The sequence below is a fragment of the Oncorhynchus tshawytscha genome, linkage group LG06 (genome assembly GCF_018296145.1).
Source record: "Oncorhynchus tshawytscha isolate Ot180627B linkage group LG06, Otsh_v2.0, whole genome shotgun sequence".
NCBI lineage: Eukaryota > Metazoa > Chordata > Actinopteri > Salmoniformes > Salmonidae > Oncorhynchus > Oncorhynchus tshawytscha.
Genome location: NC_056434.1, coordinates 75939951 through 75957299, shown reverse-complemented (window position 1 = coordinate 75957299; position 17349 = coordinate 75939951). Strand labels below are relative to the sequence as shown.

General features: G+C 41.7%; 2 protein-coding genes across 7 annotated transcripts in view; both read left to right on the top strand.

The window, feature by feature from the left end:
- The first annotated feature begins 4 nt into the window (after positions 1 to 4).
- LOC112253099 (monocarboxylate transporter 9) lies at positions 5 to 10235 on the top strand. 5 transcript variants are annotated; one of them, XM_024425026.2, is made up of 7 exons: positions 5 to 401; positions 2348 to 2393; positions 2577 to 2801; positions 4718 to 4861; positions 7216 to 7311; positions 7709 to 8572; positions 8861 to 10235. In XM_024425026.2, exons 2-7 carry the CDS (start codon positions 2348 to 2350, stop codon positions 9043 to 9045), a joined length of 1560 nt encoding a protein of 519 aa, XP_024280794.1. In that variant the 5' UTR covers positions 5 to 401; the 3' UTR covers positions 9046 to 10235. The 5 variants fall into 5 exon arrangements, with proteins under 5 accessions (XP_024280794.1, XP_024280793.1, XP_024280797.1 ...); XM_024425025.2 differs by having other exon boundaries at positions 5 to 406; XM_024425029.2 differs by lacking the exon at positions 2348 to 2393.
- Positions 10236 to 11207: 972 nt separating this feature from the next.
- The window catches only part of LOC112253097 (protein FAM13B-like), a 51313-nt gene continuing 45171 nt past the window's right edge, over positions 11208 to 17349 (top strand). Inside the window, exons 1-4 of one of the 2 annotated variants that reach the window (XM_042323624.1) lie at positions 11208 to 11548; positions 13425 to 13608; positions 13731 to 13937; positions 15656 to 15836. In XM_042323624.1, coding sequence (XP_042179558.1) covers positions 11519 to 11548; positions 13425 to 13608; positions 13731 to 13937; positions 15656 to 15836 — 602 coding nt within the window. In that variant the 5' untranslated portion in view covers positions 11208 to 11518. The remainder of the gene's footprint in view (positions 11549 to 13424; positions 13609 to 13730; positions 13938 to 15655; positions 15837 to 17349) is intronic. The other variant, XM_042323623.1, reaches the window with a different exon arrangement.

Here is a 17349-nt window from a genome sequence, read left to right as displayed (position 1 = left end):
TACTCTGTGGCAGTGGGGAGCAGTGTGCATTGTTCTTTATAGCTTCACACAGTCGCGCATGATGAAGAGGCAGCAGAGTTCCTCAACGTAGGTAGCGGGCGTATAAAGCCCGACCAGCAAAAACAGCTTTAAACCGGTTTGTTCTCCGGCAAATAAACCATATAAAACGGATACTATGCGCGTAGAGCTTCTGGCACCCGGGTCTGCTCACATCTCAGATATAGCCTTGCGGAAGCTCGGCATCTGCATGTGATGTCTGTTAATTAAAAAATATATATATTTAGATTCTATACAAATAGTTATTATAGGGAGACCATCCTTCATGGCAACTCCCTGTAGGCGAACGCGCACTTATCCTGCAGTTGCCTGTTGTTGTGCATGTGGCTGTTGTTGATGTTAAGGTAAGGTAAGTCGCATGTATTTCCTCTTGTTAATAAAATAACAATAGGCTACTATATCACAACATTATAGCATAGCAGGCCTGTGGCTATATACAGCGTTATATATTTTGTTGGCTATGTGTAATGGGTGACGAATATCAGTGTAGTTCCTTTGTTGCAGATGCTGATAAAACCCATATTGTTTCATAAAGAAAAATAGGTAGCTACACTACATGTGTATATATGGACACCTGATCATCGAACGTCTCATTCCAAAATCATGGGCATTAAAATTGACTTTGTCCCCGCTTTGCTGTAATAACAGCCTCCACTCTTCTGGGAAGGCATTCCACTAAATGTTGGAAAATTGCTGTGAGGACTTGCTTCCATTCAGCCACAAGAGCATTAGAGGTCGGGCATTGATGTTGGGTGATTATGCCTGGCTCGCAGTCGGCATTCCAATTCATCCCAAAGGTGTTCGATGGAGTTGAGGTCAGGGCTCTGTGCAGTCAAGTTCTTCCACACTGATCTCAATAAACCATTTCTGTATGCATTATGTGTGCTCCTCATTGTGCACGCGGGCATTGTCATGCTGAAACAGGAAAGGGCCTTCCCCAAACTTTGTCACAAAGTTGGAGGCACATAATTGTCTAGCATGTCATTGTATGCTGTCGGTTAAGATTTCCCTTCACTGGAACTAAGGGGCCTAGCCCGAACCATGAAAAACAGCCCCAGACCATTTTTCCTCCTCCACCAAACTTTACAGTTGGCACTATGCATTGGGGCATGTGGTGTTTTCCTGGCATCTGCCAAAAGCCAGATTCGTCGGTCAGACTGCCAGATGGTGAGCTTTACACCACTCCAGCCGACACTTGGCATTGCACATGGTGATCTTAGGCTTGTGTGCGGCTGCTTGGCCAAGGAATCCCATTTCAAGAAGCTCCCGAACAGTTCTCATGCTGATGTTGTGTAACAGTATAGACAGTCCCCTCGCCCCGACCTGGGCGCGAACCAGGGACGCTCTGCACACGTCAACAGTCACCCTCGAAGCATCGTTACCCATCGCTCCACAAAAGCCGCGGCCCTTGCAGAGCAAGGGGAACCACTACTTCAAGGTCTCAGAGCAAGTGACGTCACCGATTGAAATGCTATTTAGCGCGCACCACCGCTAACTAGCTAGCCGTTTCACATCCGTTACAGTTGCATCCAGAGGCTTGTTTGGAACTTGGTAGTGAGTGTTGCAACCAAGGACAGACAATTTTTACATGCTATTCACTTCAGCACTAGGCTGTCCCGTTCTGTGAGCTTGTGTGGCCTACCACTTCGCGACTGAGTCATTGTTACTTCTAGACGTTTCCACTTCACTATACCAGCACTTACAGTTGACCGGGGCAGCTCTAGCAGGGTAGAAATTTGACGAACTGACTTGTTGGAAAGGTGGCATCCTATGATGGTGCCACGTTGAAAGTCACTGAGCTCTTCAGTAAGGCCATTCTATTTCCAATGTTTGGTGATTGCATGGCTGTGTACTCGATTTTATACACCTGTAAGCAACAGGCGTGGCTGAAATAGCCAAATCAACTAATTTGAAGGGGTGTCCACATACATTTGTGTATATAGTCTATGTGTAGATGGCACGGTGTTCCTCAATATAATGGTGTTTAGCCTACCCGCAAATTGATAGATGTACAACTTTTGCTTTTAAAAACTAATAGGTAGAAGAGAGGATGCTGCAGTAGTGCTCATATGAATGGTGATTTTTATTTCTTATTAGTGTTAGCACTGGAAAGCGTGGGCCTCTAAAAGTTCAGTGTTTTGTGCCAGAACTGAGGGAAGGTAGACAAAAGGCAGGTTCAAGTAGAAGGTAGGCAGTCCAGATGCCAAACTCCCCGCCTTCAAGGTGTAGTCTTTGTGATGGCACAACATGGTCAGAGCAGGATGAGAAGGTTGCACTCTGTTTTAAACAGATGACCTGCCTGGTAGACCAGACAAGAGCAGCATCAACATCAAGACGTGAGTGTTTATTTGGCATTTATCTACGACTTTAGAAAGTAGCTTAAGACATTTATCATTTGTCTCCAAACTTGCTTGTGATTTATTTTGTCTGTAGTCTCATGCATTTCGTAAATTGCAATGTTTCATTGCTTGTCCATTCCACCTGTGCTTTTAACACTTTTTCCCCCTTTTTTCCCCCAGGAACCCTCCCTGTTGACAGCATGAGTCTTCCGAGCTCAAAGAATGTGCTGGATGGAGGTTGGGGATGGGTCATTGTTGTGTCCTGCTTCGTGGCCCAGTTCCTGGCCTACGGCTCCCCCCAGTCCGTGGGCGTCCTGTACCCGGAGTGGCTCCACGCCTTCCAGGAGGGGAAAGGCATGACAGCCTGGGTTGGCTCCCTGGTCTCTGGAGTGGGACTCATAGCCAGTTAGTATTCTTCAAACACCTTAGTTTATTTATTTAGACACTGTATGGGTATAGGCTAATGCTCTCATCCAAAGACAGGGAATACCTTCAGAGCTCACTGTTCTGTGACTTTACCCATAATGCCACCATCGTTGTATGAGTTTATAGATATGGTGTTTTAGTTAGTTGATTTTTTTATATATTTTTTAATTTTTAATTGTAGCATGTATTCAACTCAGCATCAGAACATCTCTTCAAGCTTTCCATGTTGATTTGCTTGGCGTGGCTTTGAATTGATATGCTAAACATCATGTCAGTAGTTAGACCTGAATTGACTTATCAATGCACTTTACAGTTGCAGCTACATTGTCTTGAAATTAGTCTCACCTGGTATGCATGTCTGACATCTGTTGTATAATTAAAAAGCAACTGAAGGCAATAAACAACTCTCCTGGTAGTTAACTGACTATAAACACACAACGATGGTAGCATTATAGGTAAAGTCACAGACCAGTTATCTTGCCAAGTAATCTCGTTTGGAGGTCAGAGACGGGAAAATACATATTTTGCCTGGGACATATCAACAGATGTGAAAGTGCAGTGCTGACTTTGTCTGACTTGTACTAAGTAGATGAAGGGAACCGGTCATAGCTGCAGGAGGAGCACTTAGGGGGGAGGGAGGGAGAGATTCACTGATTCAAGTTGGTTTGAATTATTTTGGCAAAACATGATCAGAGATGGGATATTATGGTCTTGGTTCCCCGCCAGGCTAAGCCTCCCTTCATGTTGTCACTTTTTCAAGGAGGTCAGGTAAAAGTCATGACTATACTGATAGCTCCCAGTACACGTGTGGGGCTTGACAGCTGAGCTATGCAGCCTTAAACCATGGGCTGTTTTAATTGGTGGTGAAATGGAAAGGAGGGGGGGAGAGGGTTCAATAGGACACCCTCGGGTTTTCAAAGGTCTGACTAGGAATTCAATATGTCTCCGCACAACAAATAGTTTGGCTCTGCTGAATCAAGTTGTCAATTTTAATGTGCATAAGACACAAGGACCTATACAAACAGTGCCGTGTATAGCTTTGGAAGCTAATCGGATTGGGCTGTATTTGACTTGGCATGATGCTAGGGAAACATAGCAGTCTTTAATAAATTGGCAGCAGATGATAACACCTTCCAAAGCTTGGCCCAAGTCCTCACTTCTGTCCACTGAAGGATCCAATTTGTCCTAACCAGACCTCTATTTCCCTTGTTTGAAATACACAGCCAGACCTTTTTACTGTCCCCCCTAAAAGGTCCATCAATCAGGATAGAAGTGGTCCCATTTGCCATAAATAGATATATTTCTGTAACTCTGTGTGCTTTTAAATTTGTTATGCTGTGAGGATGATGAATGAGCATCAAACGCTGTCCTTTTCGCTGACCCGTAACCTCTGCTCAGGTGTCTAATAACTAGCTAGTGCTGCATTTAGGCTTCAGGGGAAATGTGAGGAGAACAAGTGGAGTCACAAACCTAGCCAACCACACGCCTATGGCAGAGGCTAAAGAGCACAGATGAACACTCTGTCCTAAATAGGGAACCATAAAAAAGTGACAATTGTAAGGTCAAAATAATATCGGGGCAGAAAAGGGGACCATGTCACAAGGTTAGTGTTGATACAGTACATCATGTTTTCCTGCCACATGTACAGTTCACCTTTACTGGCATCACTTTCCTTTTGGTTAGTTTATTATTGTTTAGGAACTTCATCTTGCTTACACCACATGGGTCCTGAAAGCACCATATTAATTCCATCTTATGTCTTTGTTTGTGTCATCACATTTTTGCTCCTCCCTAAGTCTCTGCGCTTATTCAGCAACGTACACTCAACTCTTCCACACACACACACACACACACAATTAATTCACACTTCCTCTCTGTCCTGTGTTCTTCCCCAGGTCCGGTCTGCAGTGCCTGTGTGGATAACTTTGGGGCGCGCCCTGTGACCATCTTCAGTGGGGTCATGGTGGCAGGGGGCCTGATGCTCAGTGCCTTCGCCCCTAACGTCCAGTTCCTCATCTTCTCTTACGGGATCGTCGTCGGTAAGTGAGAACCTTATGGTGATCTTGTACTGCTGAAGCAGATCTGCGGTTTGTATGGCCCACTATTAGATATAGCTAGGTAGGCACTTGTTGTTTGCCTATTAAAATTGAACTTCAGTTCATGAAAATAAATAGCTAGCCAGCTACTAAACCCTGTTGCCAAAAGCTAAAGTTATAAGCAGCCAGCTAGCTTCATGAGGCTCAACCAGACTGGGTTGGGTTGTGAAGCAAGCCACAATAAGAATTAGCCACAAGTGGTTTGCCTTCAAAATAAAAGTATGTCATCGACAGTGACTCAGATGAATACAAATAGAATAATTTTGCCATAAATGAATAGATCATGCTAAACGAGGTTGGAATGTTGTATAAAATCAACAAAAGATAATCATTTGTTAATTTGACAAAAATATGTTGAAATCATAATGGATGTACTAGATTTTAGAATTGCATTGGGTGCATACTTATTTCATTTTACACGCTTAACTATGGATTGTGGATCAATGACATGGGGTGTCAGTCTACTCAGTGACACCCAGAGAACATTAGCGTCGTAGCTCTTATTGTGGGACTGAAACAACTGTGAATTGCGGCACATTTATTGTCAACCTATGTGTATTGAACACTATTCCAGAGGAAAAACAATTCTGCGTGGATGTTTTGGTGTATGATAATTCTAAGGAGGACGTTGTGAAAAAATATCTTGGGTATTGAGTAGACTGATACCCCGTTTCATTGTTCCCCAATCCTTAGGTAAAGCTGTACAGTGCAATATGAATGTCAATACATACAATAGGCTGACTGGAGGTGATTTCACACATTCACAGTCCCGTGATAAGAGCTACAATGCTAATAATTACATAAACTCTAAACAGTTGTGTTCTGTGGGTGTCACTGAGTAGACTGATACCCCATTTCATTGCTTCACATTCCAACCTTGTTTACCATGATCTAGTCTAAATATGGCATGATATTTTTATTTTGAAGGCAAATTCCACTATTGTGCCTAATCCTTATTGTGGCTAGCTTCACAACCCGGTCCGGTCGAGCCTCATGAAGCTAGCTGGCTGCTAATAACTTTAGCTTTGGGCAACAGGGTTTAGTAGCTGGCTAGCTATTTCTTTTCATGAACTGAAGTTCAATTTCAATAGGCGAACAACAAGTGGCTACCTAGCTAATACTCACAAGGATTCCTAAATCATTGCTAAGAATAATGACAAATGACTGCAGTTTCTACTGTTCATTATTTTCAGGCTGATTGTATTGATGCTAGCTAGGTACCAAGCTAAATCTAGCTAGCTACCCCAGAAGTTGCGGTCCAGCACAACATTCTACAGTAGAACTGTGTTATTTGACATGTCAAATAGTGTTATTTGACATGTATGTTTTTTTGACATGCAAAGACCCAAACTGTGTTCCATAGGAGTGAACTGTTTTTAACTCACCATTACATGTAAATATTACACAATAACCAGTCTTTCACTGATAGATAAGACAACTTCCTCAAAGATAAGAATTGACACATAAAGAAGAATTAAGTTGGAGCTGTAAGTGAATAGGTTCATGCCTATGCTCAAGCACACATGCACTGAAGGTATGTGTAGAACAGAGGGGGCTGGTGGGGGAGGACGGGCTCATTGTAATGTCTGGAATGGCATACATGGAACTGAGTGGTTTCCATATGTTTGATTTGTTTGCTACTGTTCCATTAATCCCATTCCAGCCATTACAATGAGCCTGCCCTAATATAGTTCCTCCCACCAGCCTCCTCTGGTGTTGAATGAGGGTATATGTAGGATGTATTCAGAGATATAAAACAAGGCAGAGTCAGATTCCCAGATGCCTCTGGTGCACCCCAAATAGTTTGACGGCCCCATTACAGCCCCTTATCTAACACCCAGTGACAACTGTTCCATGCTGATGGGATAGAGCCCAATAGACTGCCACTGTCAACACTGCCTGTGGCATTGACCTGAGAGCGAGGCCATGCATATTTGAAGAAAGGTGTCTATTTTCAGACCGTAAGGCTCAGTCCCCACCCCCACCCTCATCATCCTTTGTGGATCAAATTACCAGAGTCTCTTGAGGTGATTTTACACTAGACAAAAATTCTTTGTGTTGTGAATAATATGTAATGACATTATCAGAGAGCAACAGATTTTCAACATGGTGAATTTATTACAGTACATGACCAAGATGGCCTTAGTCAGAGTTTTACATTTTAAGGTACACAGTTTACTGTGCAAGGCTTTGTTCAGAACGTTAAATATATTATTCATTGTGGTTAAGGTACTGTATCTAAATGCTCCTCTACAATGTGCTAATAAAATTACCTCTGCTGTTTTTGTTGTCCGCAGGTCTTGGCTGCGGTCTTGTCTATGCTGCCACATTGACCATCACCTGTCAGTACTTTGACAAGAGACGTGGCCTCGCCCTCGGCATAGTCACCACAGGTACCTCAGCCCCCCTCTGCGCTTACTGGGTTCACAGCAAGTCTCCATGCTCAGTTCTTTCTTGTTTCAGAAGATGGAAGTCTTGGAATGCCAAGGTAAACATTCTAGTCTAAAAACAGTGCAGCCTTGTGGTTAGGGAAGTGGACTGGTGACAAGGAGAACACTGGTAATACAATGCTGTTCTGGGGCATTCTGTTTTTGTCCCTTTGAGGAACACACGTTCACATCTGAAGTGAAATTGCCTTAGGGAATATCCAGCAGTATCAATGGAGAACAGGGAGGGTAGCTTTAGGCAAAGATGTGCCACTAAGCAAAGCTTTTATTGAATTAATATAAATGTATTTCTAATGGATTATTCTGGAATGCCAACACTAAATCATTCCTTTCTTTCATTTAGGCACAAGTGTGGGAGGGTTCCTCTATGCCACAGCTCAGAATGAACTGATTCTTCTCTTTGATCTGGATGGCTGCCTGCTGATCATCGGGGCCTTGGCCCTCAACCTCATGGCCTGTGCTGGCTTCATGAGGCCTCTGAACATGCCTGCCTACTACCTCAAACAAAAGGCTGCTCTGGAGCGCACAGAGGAGCAGCTCTTTGAGAACCCGCCTGCTGACGACTTCAAGACTACACCAGGCACCGGCGAGAGAACCTTGACGGTCAAGGATCTCCTGATCATTATTGACGCCAAAGACATCACCATCACCACAACTAGCAAAAAAGGGGGCTTCATGGCAGGTTCAGCCATTGTGAAAATGATCAAGGAGAAGCGTCAGGCCTACTCAAAGTACATGCACTCCACAGCTGACTTCCTGCAAGACAGAAACTTCATGGCCCTCTGCATCGCCATCTTCCTGTTTAGCCTGGGAGCCTTCCCTCCAGTCCTCTTCATGGAGGACGTGGCCATGAGTGAGGGCCTCATCGACGAGGTCAGCATCATCCCCCTGGTCTCCATTGTAGCAGTCACTGCTGGCATGGGCAAGCTGACCCTGGGCATACTAGCAGACGTGAGGTGGATCAACAGTCTGTTCCTGTACGCTTTCACCCTGCTGGGGACTGGGGCGGCCCTTCTCCTCATCCCTATCTCCAAGAGCTATGCAGGTCTGCAGATCCTCTCAGCTGTGGTGGGCTTCTTCTCTGGGAACTGGTCTCTAACATCATACATCACCACCAAGATTGTGGGGCTGGACAAACTGACCCAAGCCCATGGGATCCTCATGTTCTTCGGTGGATTCGGGATCGTGCTCGGGCCCCCTGTTGTTGGTAAGAAAGATCCCACTTCTGACACCTTTGGTCAACATCATTGCGGAGTGTGTGTGGTCCTGATTTAGTTTTTAGTTTAGAGATGGTACAGGTTCATATTCATGCTTTTACAGAGATTCACTCTGCCATATGTCAAAACATTTTACAGATTGTCATCTTAATGTGTGAGTGAGAATGTTGAACTCAAGATGTTTGCCTTTAGCTAGTCTTTAGCGGACTCATGCTTTGTCGAGATATTTTGTTTCTAATTCAATTTTCTTTTCTTTTTTTCACTTTTTCCTGTTCAAGGGTGTTTTTTTGACTGGACACAGTCCTATGACCTGGCCTTTTACTTCAGTGGAGGCTCTGTGCTCCTGGGTGGGGTCACACTCTTTCTCTGTGCTCTGCCCCGGTGGGACAAAAAGAAGGCTGATATCGACAGGTTCGACATTCAGTACACCAGCAACTGTGACAAAGTTGCCTCTGTAGCCTGAACACCAACTTTCACATCAACCTTGCTCTCCAGTGTTCCCAGGAATCTTTGCTGATAAATGTTATACCCTTCAAGAGGTTGTGGAGAAGTATTCCTATTGCCAGATTTCACATACCTGAGAAGAGTATTGAAGAAGATTAGGCCTTTTCTATACATCTTTAGTGTTTTTAAGACTTCTTGCATTATACTACAGAATTTTGAAAGATCCCTATGTTGAACATTTTAATTACGGTCTCATTTTAAGAGGCCTATTCAATGAAATGTTTTTTAAACAAATGAATACAATAGATTATGTTTACTTAGAATGAATGCTGTTTTTTTACATTTCGGATCTTCACTGGGCTCAAATGGAAAATACTTGTGTACTTTGCCTGTGAGAATTTACCAGGTATTTCCTCTAGGGAAAAATACAGGGTTTGGGGAAAAAAACAAGGGAATGTACTCTTTAAAAAAAATTCTAGCCGAACAAACTGTTTGTTTCTATCTTACCAAAGCACCAGGATGGTGGATGCCTGTCAACACGTTATGCCTGATGAATACAAGCCTTGCTTTTAAAGGATAGATAGATCTTGATTTTAAATTCATTGGCATTGTGCTGTATTTTACTTGTACTGTCCAAACGTGTTTGTTTGAGTTCGGGAGGTACTGAACACCTCATTTTGTCTTGACCTGACTAAGAACTTGCTGAAGAATATGCTGTGCAAATACGAGACTGTACTGGAATAAAGCCCAGTTCCTCTAATGCATGCTGGTTCTGTGTGGCATGACCGGTTTCCTGCATTTGTTCAGCAGATTGGTTAAAAGCTTGTTTTTCTGTCTTTGTTTTTTGTTTTTTAACAGCACTATATTTTGTAGTTATGATTTTATATTTTTAAAGAATTGAATGATTGTGATTCCTGCTTTGTTAGTCACTTGAACATCTGATTTTTGTATGTAAACTGTACCACAATATATAATAATATTGTTTTATTCTCAGTCAAGCGTCTTTGTAGAAGTATTTACAGGGTATAAAATACAAAATATCTGTGATCCAAAAAGGCTAGAAACAGTAGAGCTGTCACTTTTTATATGATGTTGGACCACTTTTATGATTTTTTTAATGTCAGTGTTACAGATTTATGTTTGCAATATTTCTCTTCTATTTTGTTATTTTCAACAAAAGTGCCAATAAAATGAAATTCAATATTGTGATTCTGGATTGGTTTTAAAAGCTGTCTGACTAACATAAAATAGGATTCACTGAAGACCTCTCTTGACTTCAGCACATGTGGTGAACATTTTGGCGAGGGAGCACTACTTGGAAAGTTTGACATAATTCAGTCATTTGGCAGTACACCATCCTCCCACTAAAAAACGTTGCATCATCTCAGTGGAACTGAAAAAATATATAAATGCAACAATTTTAAAGATTTTACTGAGTTCCAGTTCATATAAGGAAATCAGTCAATTGAAATAAATTCATTAGTCTACATGACATGACTCCTAATCTACATGACTGGGAATACAGATATGCATCTGTTGGTCACATTCATACAAAAAAAGGTAGGGGAGTGGATCAAAAAAACAGCCAGTATCTGGTGTGACCACCATTTGCCTCATGCGGCACGACATCTACTTCGCATAGAGTTGATCAGGCTGTTGATTGTGGATTGTTGTCCCACTCCTTTTCAATGGCTGTGTGAATTTGCTGGATATTGGCAGGAACTGGAACGCTGTTGTACACTTCGATCCAGAGCATCCCAAACATGCTCAATGGGTGACATGTCTGTGAGTATGCAGGCCTCCCTTAAAACTTGAGACATCTGTGACATTGTGCTGTGACAACACTGCACATTTTAGAGTGGCCTTTAATTGTCCCCAGCACAAGGTGAACCAGTGTAATGATCATGCTGTTTAATCAGCTTCTTCATATGCTACACTTGTCAGGTGGATTATCTTGGCAAAGGAAAAATGCTCACTAATCGGGATGTGCACAAAATGTAAGAGAAATAAGCTTTTTGTGTGTATGGACATTTTCTGGAATCTTTCATTTCAGCTCATGAAACATGGGACCAACACTTTACATATTGCATTAATATTTTTTCTCATTGTATATTTGGCCACATGGTAGCAGAAAAAACAAACAGGTAGTATGCACATGCATGGACGCCCATAATGCCACTACCATGTTACAGTTCTGAGGAAAATACCTGCATTCTGACTGGGGCGGGAAATTGAATGCACCCTCTGCGGAATCTCCATAGTTACAATACTTGTCACATGACACAAACATGTAAACAGAGAATACTAGCCAAGGCCTACACTAAAATATTTCTTATTTATTTTGCTGTCAGTGTAAAGCTAGGTATAGTTCTTCATATCTGTAAATATACACACGTGTGTGGGCGATGGATTTTTTTTTATTTGCCTCAAATATCAAACTTTCTGATAGATGTCGGGAGGAAGAACATTCCAATTAATAAAATCGACTTGAGATGGGAGCAAGCGCCTCGATATCTCTCTGTGTAAGTTTTGAGTAATTTCTTATTTAAAAGTCCTACAGTGCAACTCAGTATTGGATATAGCGTGTTAGTGAATAAAAGACAGGCAAGCGAAAACTGAATTGTCAGTGAATGCACCAGCCAAATTGGGAATTCTCCGTCAGCTAACGTATATCATCTGTTTTACAGGAAATACATTAAACGTTACGTAACGTCAGACAATTTTCCCATTTGAGCAGACACTTTGTTCCTCAATTTGTCTCTTAATTGTGGAAATCCTCACTAAAAGTCCTAATTGTGTAGGCTTAATGTTAATTAAGGGCATGTTAAGCAGTAACCCAGAGAGATTACACTTTAGCATGGCTTTCAATGGCTTGAATAAAGGGTAAAACCATTTTTAATTCAATCACTTTTTGACAGCATCCCTTTTGATTGAAATAAAACTTTCCATACACGTTTGCCTACGGAAAAAAAGTGGTCAGAAAGGGAATTTTTTGGCCTGAATGCCAAACATTCAGGAGATAAAGGTGCTCAAAGTTGAACCATTTTACATACAAACATACCATGAGACATCCATGTCTTCCTCGCTGGAAAAGATAAACAGTTGAGTTTGAAATAATTTAAAAGTTTACGAACAAGGTTGTCAAACTATTTCATCATTTATTCAACTATTATAATTTTAAAATAAAAGTATGACTTTTTTTTAACCATATAAAGCTGCAATATGTCACTTTTGGGGCTACCGGATCAAATTCACATAGACATTTCAGTTCTATATATGTCATTCTCGTTGAAATCAAGTCTAAGAAGCGTTTGATCTGTTTTATGTGCGCTGTTTGTATGCTTCCCGTTCTTACGTTTTGTTTTTGCATGTTCTACTTTTGGTTTTGTACAACAACTTCAAACAGCTGAATATGCAATATTTTTGGTTATTGAAAATATATTTCTCAGCGATTTAGATGGTACAATGATTATCTACACTATACTTGCTTGTGTTGTCACATAAACTGAAATAGGCAAACTATTATAATTTTTGCAACCAGGAAATGGCGGAGCGATTTCTGCATAGTGCATCTTTAACATCAATGATCTAAAAACGGGTAAACTTTCATATTCGCATATGTTGTAACTTAGACCCTACTTTACATCATATGAGGTTTTCGTGTTGTGCCCGACATTGGTTGACACAACATGCTCTTGAATAAGGGTGGGTGTCATTTCAATCACAGAAATAAAATTCATAGAATGGACCTATCCCTTCAGACCCATACAATTTAACTGGTCCACCATTGGATCTCCAACCATCTTTGTGGTACCATTTGAAAGTAGACATTTTTATTTTATTCCCATTTTAGTAAATGTGTCAGCCAAAACTTGACACCCACCCTGTATTCAAGAGCATGTTGTGTCTCAACGATTGCCTTGCACAAAACAAAAACCTCAGATGATGTAGAATAGAGTCTAAGATACAACATATGTAAATATGAAGAAAAAAAAACATCAGAGTTTATGCGTTTTCAAGTAATTAACATTTAAGGTTAACATTTTTATCTGAATTTGATTTATCATTTTTTTAATTTAAGAAATTATACAAATAGTTTGACAACCCTGTTTGTAAGATTTTAAATTATATAAATCTCAACCTTTTATCTTTTCCAGTGAGGAAGACATGGATGTCTCATGGTATGGTAGGGTTTATGTCAAAAAGTGATTGAATTCAAATGGATTTACCCAAAATTAAAAATGAGGAGTTACAATTGTGGATAGGCCTGTGGGATACCTGACTCTTATACTGTGTTGACGACTCCATCCAGTTGCCTCTTATCCTAAGCCTTAGGAAATAATGATAAGAAGGATAAAAATGCCTACAGCTTAAAGTTTTGGTGTCTTTTCAATGCAGAGCGACTCATCTGCTGTGAGAATTCGGAAGCACAATGCGAAGATCAGCCCTGAGCCGACTGTTCCAGGCCCTGACACCAGTCCTGTCTTTGGGGTAACCCTTGAGAGGCTGAGGGAAGATGGACAGCTTGTTTGTGGAGTGCCCCACATGCTGCGACACATGGTGGATTTCCTGGACAGAAATGGTAAGGCATCACCACACGCGCGTGCACACACACACACACACACACACACACACACACACACACACACACACACACACACACACAATACTTTGTTCACAGTCCATCCCCTGCCCTTACTCCAGGTGTGCAGCAGAGGGGTCTGTTCCGTCTGTCTGGCTCTGTGGTAAGGACCAGGCAGCTGAGGCTGATGTGGGACAGGGGAGAGAGGATGGATCTGGTGGAGGAGGATGTCTCAATTGTGGCCTCCCTGCTCAAGCTCTTCTTCAGGGAGCTGCCCAGCCCCATCATACCAGAGCCTCAGCGCAAGGACCTGGTTCTCAGCCTCACAGGTATGGCGATTGACCCTTCGCTAGGGCCCGACCCAGAATTTGGGGCAACCAATCGCAGCGATCCAATAGAGCTCGCCAGCTTGTAGTCCTAAAAAATGGAAATGTATTAGCATTTTCTACTTCTGGTTCTTTCAGCCATTCATATGGATGAATTGAATGGGCAAAGAATGGGGTTTTGGGATAAACACTGAAAATAAGGTTAACACAACCTTTTATACATTTTGTTCATTGAGATACGATCAGACAGTTAACATAAACTTTATGAATTATGAAGCCTTTTTGTGCTCTATGTGCTTGTTTTGATTACATAAATGCTTCAAAATTCACAGAAAGTGATGTTAGCTGGTGAAAATGATCTCATAAAACAAAAAGTATAAGATCTCCTAAACCTATGTTTACCACATACCTTATTTTCAGGATTTATCCAAAAACCCTCCAAAAACCACACCTCTATGGATAGTAACTGTTGTCGAGTCCGACATCTCGGACAAGCTCACTTTTTAAAAGCATGGAAGCAAATAGAGCCCCAGAGTGGGGGTGTCATAATACCCATAAAACCTAGCGGTCAAACGGAAATGGTTCCAATCGTTTTTTCCACCACTAATTTTTCCCATAGGGGATTTTAGAAACACTTAAAATAAGGGCTGTGTTTCGTGTAGGCTTACCCTGGCGTAAGCCTACACGAATCGCAGATTGTTAATCTATCACAGTCTGACTTTTAGTCCCCACAAACATGCTTCCCACCGTTCTCTGCAAATTTTGCTTTATGATGTGGGTAAAAGATCTCACCAAAGTGCACCACTTGTTTACGTGCGGTTCAAACACTACTCTGAAAATAAGTAAATTGGTATTTCCAAAGATTAAGCCTAGATTTTCTACAGAATGATGCTATTGATGTTGGTGCTATCAAATTGTATTTGTCACATGTGCCGAATAGAACAGTGTAATGCTTACTTACAAGCCCTTAACCAACAATGCAGTTTTAAGAACATAAAAAATAAAAAAGTAAGGAAAAAGTAAGATAAGAAAAACAAATAATTAATAACAATAGCGGTGCTATATACAGGGAGTACCGGTACAGAGTCAGTGTGTCAATGTGCGGAGGCGCCGGTGTTGAGGTAATTGAGATAATTATGTACATGCAGGTAGGGTTGTTAAAGTGGCTATGCATAGATAATAACTAGAAGCTGTTTAGAAGCCTCTTGGACCTAGACTTGGCGCTCTGGTACCACATTCCGTGCGGTAGCAGAGAGAACAGTCTATGACTAGGGTGGCTGGAGTCTTTGATGATTTTTAGGGCCTTCCTCTGACACCGCCTGGTATAGAGGTCCTAGATGGCAGGAAGCTTGGGCCCGGTGATGTACTGGGCCGTACGCACTACCCTCTGTAGTGCCTTGCGGTCGGAGGCCGAGCAGTTGCCATACCAGGCAGTTATGCAACCCGTCAGGATGCTCTCGATGGTGCAGCTGTAAAATATTTTGAGGATCTGAGGACCCATGCCAAATCTTTTCAGTCTCCTGAGGGGGAATAGGTTTTGTCATGCCCTCTTCACAACTGTCTTGGTGTGCTTGGACCATGTTAGTTTGTTGTTGATGTGGACGCCAAGGAACTTGAAGCTCTCAACCTGCTCCACTACAGCCCCGTCGATGAGAAGGTATTGAATTTTGATATGAAGTGTTGCTAATGTTCATGTCAAGATTTTATTTTATTTTCTCTAGAATGTAAGAATGAGGCAGAGTTGAACGCGACTCTGAAAGAGAAACTCAGCAGCCTACCTGTCGACAACCACAGCATCCTGTCTTACCTCCTCCACTTCCTGTCAAGGGTGGCCTCTCACAGCCAATCAAATCACATGCCAGTGGAGAACCTGGCCACAGTCTTTGGACCCTGTATATTCCAGTGAGTCATTGCCAATAGCAACCCTATTCATCTCATCACAGATCACCCCAGAGACATTTTCATGGCATAGAATTTAGGCAAACATTACAAGGGGGAAATGATCAGTCATAATTGCTAGTTGTCTTAATAAAAGAGACTAAAACATTATTCCACTGTATTCAATTGGTTAGTAACCTACACAACTGTAGTCCTAGTTTAGGTTAACATTAGTTTATAACAATTAAACATGACTTGCAGTTCCAATCCTCACAGATTAAATCAAAGTTTATTGTGCTTACACAGTTTTGCAAATGTTTATTGCAGGTGCAGGTGCAAAATGCTTATGGTTCTAGTGCCAACAATGCAACAATATCTAGCACTACAATTACAATACACACATAATCCAATAGTAAAAAAATAACAAGAAATTAAGACATATCATAACAGTTGCACAATTAGGAGCTGGAAAGGGTGGAGGGGAGTTGACACAATTGAGGAAATGGGTGTGGAGTGGGGCAATAGAGCAGGACAAGCAGTGGCCGACAGAAGTTCTTGTACAGCTGTAGTTAACCAGTTTACAGAGCTCCGTAAATAATCTCATGGACAAAAATATTGGTCCCTGAGCGAATACTCTTTTAACAAAGATAACTGCAAAAAAGTTTATTGTAGCTATCTGTTTGCTGCATCTTTCTAATGGCAATTTGTCCCACCCTTCAGCTGCAAACTGCTCAAATTCTTCAATGTTTGAGTGGTGCCTTCCACCAACTGCTGTTTTCAGATCTTGCCATAGGTTTGTGATGGTATTCAAGTCTGGACTCATCGCTGGCCACTCCAGAACAGTCCAGTGTTTATTATTGTACCATTCCTGGGTACGTTTTATGTGTGTTTGGGTTGTTGTCCTGCTGAAAGACTAACAACCTTCAACAGAGACCCAGTTTTTGGACACTGAGTTGAAAACTGCACTCCAAAACACCTGCTACCGTAATTTTATGATGTCTTGCACATTCAAGGCCCCCAGTGCCAGACGGAGCAAAGCAACCCCACAGCATTATCAAACCTCCCCCATGTTTGATTGTTCTTTTCTTTGAATGCTTAATTTGGTCATTGGTAAACATAGGACAACCCCACTGCTGAGACACAAGAAGCCCTATTGAACTTTGCAAAAACACACCTAAACAAGCATTAAATCCTGGGGAAATGTTCTGTGGACCAATTAAACAAAATTAGCTCTTTTTGGCAGTACAGATCAGTGATATGTTTACAGATTACCAAATTAAACATTCAATCAAAATAACACCCTCCCTACAATCAAACATAGGAGAGGTTCAATAACAGAGTGATGAGTCCAGATCCCATCAAAAAACTATGATGAAATCTGGAAACAGTAGTTGGTGGAAGGCACCACACAGCATTGAAGAATTTAAGAAGAGTTGGCCAAACTGCCAGTAGAAAGGTGCAGCAAGCTAATTTTTTTACATTTATTTTTTTATCATTGCCAAAGGCTGTTTAACTAAGTATTAGCTCCAGGGTGGCA

Coding starts and splice junctions, on each gene's coding strand:
- LOC112253099 (XM_024425024.2), top strand. CDS start 2,258: ATGCCAAACTCCCCGCCTTCAAGGTGTAGTCTTTGTGATGGCACAACA. Junction 2,394..2,576: donor AGCAGCATCAACATCAAGAC/GTGAGTGTTTAT, acceptor TTTTTCCCCCAG/GAACCCTCCCTGTTGACAGC. Junction 4,862..7,215: donor CTCTTACGGGATCGTCGTCG/GTAAGTGAGAAC, acceptor TGTTGTCCGCAG/GTCTTGGCTGCGGTCTTGTC.